Below are 5,211 nucleotides of genomic sequence, written 5' to 3' on the forward strand. Positions count from 1 at the left end.
GGACGGCGGCATCAGGCGCACACAGCACGAAGGGTCGTCTGTGTAAAAAAAAGGGAAGCACCTGTCGTCGCTTTCACCATGCATTGATGGTGCATCCCAACGACTAATTCATCATCCGTCCTCTCTCTCTGGTTATCTCTCTCCGATCCCCGACACGCATCGATGCCACCACCCACCGGCCCGGTATCAACGCGGCCCTGTGTTTTATAATAATAAAGAAATATATATGATGATGGTATTGTCGCGTCATGACCCACCTATTGATCAACGTGTTTTAATTTGATGGACAAAACAAACGATCAGTTTTTTATAATAATATATATAATAAGAATAATATATGCCATCATACAATCTCGATCTATATCGAGTCCCGTTTTTCATGTGATTCACATGCATATATTGTTACAGTCCGTTTCAATCATCCGTCTTGGTGTGCGCGTTGTACTCATGCTTGTCCCAGCACAGCGCATCAGGCGCAGACAGCATGCATGTCACTTCCACTGTATCACCTATGGAATGCCTTCTGATTTATTTTTTCAAAATAATTCTTTACTCAAATATCTAATTGATGAACGGTTGTCTCCTTGCTGGGATTTTTTTTCACGGATTAAGATTCATTGTGAATATATTTTCTAAGATATTTTAAAATTTTAGATTCACCGCTCTAGAGAGACCATTACGTCTTGGTCGGCTAATCCCCAAAGGGGATTGAGGGGATTTTAAATTGTAGTGAATTTAATCCTTCCTAATAATCCTATCCAATCCTCTTCAATCTCCTGAGAACCGAAAAAGCTAGCTCTTAGTGCGTGGGCCGGAACGATCGAGTATAAAAATAATAAATAACACAGTGAGACAAAGGGAGGCGAAAGCGAGTTCTAACTAGCCAGCTAGCTCGATATATGGATCCAAACATTCTCCTAGCTTTGCAGCACTAGAGCATCCTATAAATAGTGGGGGCGTACAAGCATCCAGGCACATCATCCACCCCCACCACAGCACTCCCTGTCAATTAAAGAAGAGCAACCAGCTGCGTAGACCTAGTTGTAACTGCATCGCCATTGAAATGGCCCCGAACGGCAAGGAGGAGACCAAAGCCGCTGCCAGCAGCACTCTGGTGGCCGCCGCCGGTGGATCCGACGACAAGTTTGCGCCCTCAGTGTGGGGTGATTTCTTCATCAACTACGAGCCTTCTGCTACCATGCAGGCATGCATATGCAATACTAATAATTATTATTTGGTAAAATTTGTTTATTTTTTGCCTCGCTCTTCAATTTATTTGTTATGTATGGGCGGGAATCTTCATGCATGCAGAGATCCGAGGAGTGGATGAGGGAGAGGGCAGAGCTGCTCAAGGGGCAAGTACGTCAGCTGTTCAATGCGAGCAAGGATGCCATGGGTGTAGCAGATTTGGTAACGTACGTCGACACGCTTGAACGCCTAGGCATAGACAACCACTTCCCCGAGGTGATTGGAGCTGCAGTACACCGCATCCGGACGGAGGAGCCGGAGCCTGACGTGCTCAACATGCTGCACATAGTGGCGCTTCGGTTTCGCCTACTTCGGCAGCACGGGATCTGGGTATCAGCAGGTAATGATAGTATTAACTAAGTGCAGATCGCTAATAAGCTAATTCTGTAAACCTTAGGTATATTATTTTGTTTCATGATGAGGACATGCATCTACAGTAGTGTTTCTGTTGTTTTATTAGAGGAATAATTCTGCTTAAAACATGGGAGGACACACCTGTGATATGTTTTGGGTCAAATGTACATGCAGATGTTTTCGACAAGTTCAGAGATGACACAGGCAATTTCAGCACGAGCCTTTGCAGTGATCCTAGGGGCTTGTTGAGCTTGTACAATGCAGCTCACATGGCAGTACCAGGTGAGGTGGCTCTTGATGATGCCATCGCTTTTGCGAGAGGCCACCTCGAGGCCATGAGAAGCAAGGTCAGGTCGCCACTAGCAGAGCAGATCTCCCGCGCCCTCGACATCGCCCTCCCACGGTTCAGTAGACGTCTTGAAACCATGCACTATATTGCCGAGTATGAGCACGAAGATGCACACAACAGCCTCTTGCTTGAGCTTGCTAGGCTGAACTTTAACCTTGTCAGAATCCTTCACCTCAAGGAGTTGAAGGACCTCTCGTTGTAAGTCTCCCTATAACCGAAATCTCTATATATTAGCTAAACATGTTTGCCCTTGATATTTATCCTAGTTCATCACTATAACAAACCAACATGCACCGAAGTGTTTGTATCTTGTAGGCACTGTATTGTCTGTATTTTCATTATTTACAGATGGTTTAATTTTAGGCGAGCCATTTCAAACTTGTTGTTGCCTCCTGACCAGCTATTGAGGGACAGTTTTGGCAGCCGGGTATATCGTGCAGAAATTGCCATTTGAGACGATGCAAATTGTTATTGATTCTTCTTTAGACCTAAATCCTCATGCATATGAAACAATACTATGTTAGACCTTGAATTTTAATTATGAACAGTAGGTTTGTCCCAAAGTCGAACTGCATGAGTTTCAAAGTGTGGCATAATGATCAATATAAAGTAGGCAAAACTACCAAATGAAGTAAATTGACTATCTGCCAGACAACATGGAATTTCTGGAATTGATCTAGGTGATATATGAGCATGTGCAGAAAAATACAAATGTAAGTTATGACATAATCTACATGACAATCATATATTCTGCGATATACAACTTCATCTACTGCATCATGCTACTTTAGACAATATAATATAATATGTTTATGTAAGTTGCGTGGTACATCATAATAAAATGATTCAAGCAATATATATATAATAATGATCAATAAGAAATACTACCCAGCAATGAGGGGTGTAAATATGAAGTGTTATAAATAATTACTGTCTATTAATCTGGTTAACTTAATCTAGTGCAGAAAAACCACATATAAGTGGTCATAAATCCCATTATGTGTTTCACAAGATTGTTAGATGAAATTAGCAACTTTGGAATGCAGATGGTGGAGGGACCTTTATGACAATGTGAAGCTACCTTACGCTCGGGACCGTATGGTAGAGATCTACTTTTGGACATGTGGAATGCTGCATGAGGAGGAGTACTCCCATGCAAGGATGTTGTTTGCTAAGACATTTGGAATGGTGTCACTGTTGGATGACACTTTTGATGTTCATGCTACCTTAGAGGAATGCCACAAACTCAATGAAGCTATGCAGAGGTAATTTTTTATTTATTAGTTATATCTATGATTTAACTCTCACTCTATCTTCATCTCAAGACCTTTTATTAAACATCACTCTAAGATACCATTACTATCTGCATTTAGATGGGATGAAACTGAAATTTCTATTCTACCGGAATATCTACGCATGTTGTACATCGAAACCCTGAGGAACTTCAAGGAGTTTGAGGACAATTTGGAACCAAACAAGAAATACCGCATGTCTTACGCGAAAAAGGCAGTACGTGCACTGTATTTAGAAGCATTCTGTATTCAGAAGCATTCTGTATTCAACTATGTATATAATGTTTTTTCAAATGTACATATATAATATGTAGCATCTTTCTAATTATTGTGCAGTACAAGTTGTCATCCCAATATTACCTCAAGGAGCAAATCTGGTCCAGCCTGAACTACCAGCCAAGTTTCAAGGAACATGAGGAAGTGTCAATCGTGTCATCAGGTCTACCGATGCTTACGATCATAACATTAATGGGCTATGGAGATGAGGCAACCCGTGAGGTGTTCGAATGGGTAAGCGGTGTTCCTGAAATGGTCTGCGCTGGTTCACAAGTGACTCGCTTCCTCAACGACTTGTCTTCTTACAAGGTACGGTACTCCTTGGGTACATGCATCGAAATAAAGTAACACAAGCATACATGTACAATACAGAACATTGAAGCGAGACAAGCATGATTCAATATGGAAAGTACCTTACATTAATTTCACCATGCATTCACATATACTCATCGTATACTAATATTGTACATACAGCTGGGAAAACACAAAAGGGATATGCCTAGCGCCGTAGAGACCTACATGATAGAGAATGGCTTAACAGGGGAAGAGGCCGTGGCGGCAGTTGCCGCACTTCTGGAGAACAGGTGGAGGATTTTAAACCAAGCAAGTATGGATATAGATCGCACACTGATGCCAGCGGCACAGGTGGTGGTGAATATGGCAAGGGCAAATGAGATCATTTACCTCCATGGCAGGGATGGGTACACCTTCGGTGAAGACCTCAAGGACCTTGTCACCACACTGTTCCTCAAGCAAGTTACTCTCTAGAGTATATTCTGGCTCGACTAGATGGCTATACACAATGTAGTCAAATTCACCATGCATGTAATAATAAGGCACCCATCTATGGATAGGAACAATGTTGCTATTTTGTTACTGGTGGGTTTGCTTGTTGCTATTTTGTTCCATGCTATATGTTAGTGGAACACATTTACACCGTCTGATCTTCTTTTGGGAAAAAAATATAAGTTTAGCGGACAACTGGATTTCCTTTTATTGGCTGACCTATGAATAAATCGCTATATCCAAAGGGTCAATATAAATGGTTTCCTCTTGGTCTACAAGTGCGTGTCGGCAGTATCGCCTCATGGTTGAGACAGAAATCATTGTTTACATTGAGTCAATAGGGACAGTTTTAAACATGAAAACCATCTGAATAAGATGGTAAGACCATATCACAAGGTACTAAAATACTACCAATAATAATAAGTAGTAAAACAAGGTAATAATCACAAAACACGTCTGTAATGCTTTTCTATAAGACCGACGCAATGCGCTCCCGTCCCTATGTGACTTCAGATTTCACCGGATGTGGAATTCTCGTTTTGTAAAGATCTCCTTGCTTGTCGATCCGGGATCGCCCAGGATCGGGTCGAAGGTCGGAGAAGCCAGTCTTCAGTGGTGTTTCCTTGGCAGGCGGATAGTAGATCAGAAGGCAGGCCAGCCCTACATCCGATCATGCACCCTCATCAATCATGCATGCACACCACCCAGATGTATATCCTCCTCCTGAATATGTCATCATCACCAACAGCAAAGCCTCGTTAGCAAGCTGACGCCGATCGCCTGCCGCAAACATCACCATGCACAACACTATCAATCGAAGGGAGACATCAATTAGGCCTAATCCTTAAATCAATATTCACCTAATCGGTAAACGCTAAACGGTTGGTGTGCGTCTGTGCAGCTTGT

The 5,211-nt window shown here is 42.3% G+C and overlaps 1 protein-coding gene across 1 annotated transcript; it reads left to right on the plus strand.

The window, feature by feature from the left end:
- The first annotated feature begins 999 nt into the window (after positions 1-999).
- Positions 1,000-4,543, plus strand: LOC112901180 (alpha-humulene synthase-like). Its single transcript, XM_025970033.1, has 7 exons — positions 1,000-1,204; positions 1,312-1,588; positions 1,777-2,149; positions 2,998-3,216; positions 3,325-3,460; positions 3,580-3,828; positions 3,994-4,543. Exons 1-7 carry the CDS (start codon positions 1,064-1,066, stop codon positions 4,285-4,287), a joined length of 1,689 nt encoding a protein of 562 aa, XP_025825818.1. The 5' UTR covers positions 1,000-1,063; the 3' UTR covers positions 4,288-4,543.
- The last annotated feature ends 668 nt before the right edge of the window (positions 4,544-5,211 follow it).

The sequence above is a fragment of the Panicum hallii genome, chromosome 7 (genome assembly GCF_002211085.1).
Source record: "Panicum hallii strain FIL2 chromosome 7, PHallii_v3.1, whole genome shotgun sequence".
In the NCBI taxonomy this organism is placed as follows: domain Eukaryota; kingdom Viridiplantae; phylum Streptophyta; class Magnoliopsida; order Poales; family Poaceae; genus Panicum; species Panicum hallii.

What these genes read in the sequence shown, in the direction of transcription:
- LOC112901180 (XM_025970033.1), top strand. Translation starts at nt 1,064, where the DNA reads ATGGCCCCGAACGGCAAGGAGGAGACCAAAGCCGCTGCCAGCAGCACT. An exon ending in CGGGATCTGGGTATCAGCAG is followed by an intron (nt 1,589 to 1,776) that starts GTAATGATAGTA and finishes ATGTACATGCAG; the next exon opens with ATGTTTTCGACAAGTTCAGA. An exon ending in GAGTTGAAGGACCTCTCGTT is followed by an intron (nt 2,150 to 2,997) that starts GTAAGTCTCCCT and finishes TTTGGAATGCAG; the next exon opens with ATGGTGGAGGGACCTTTATG.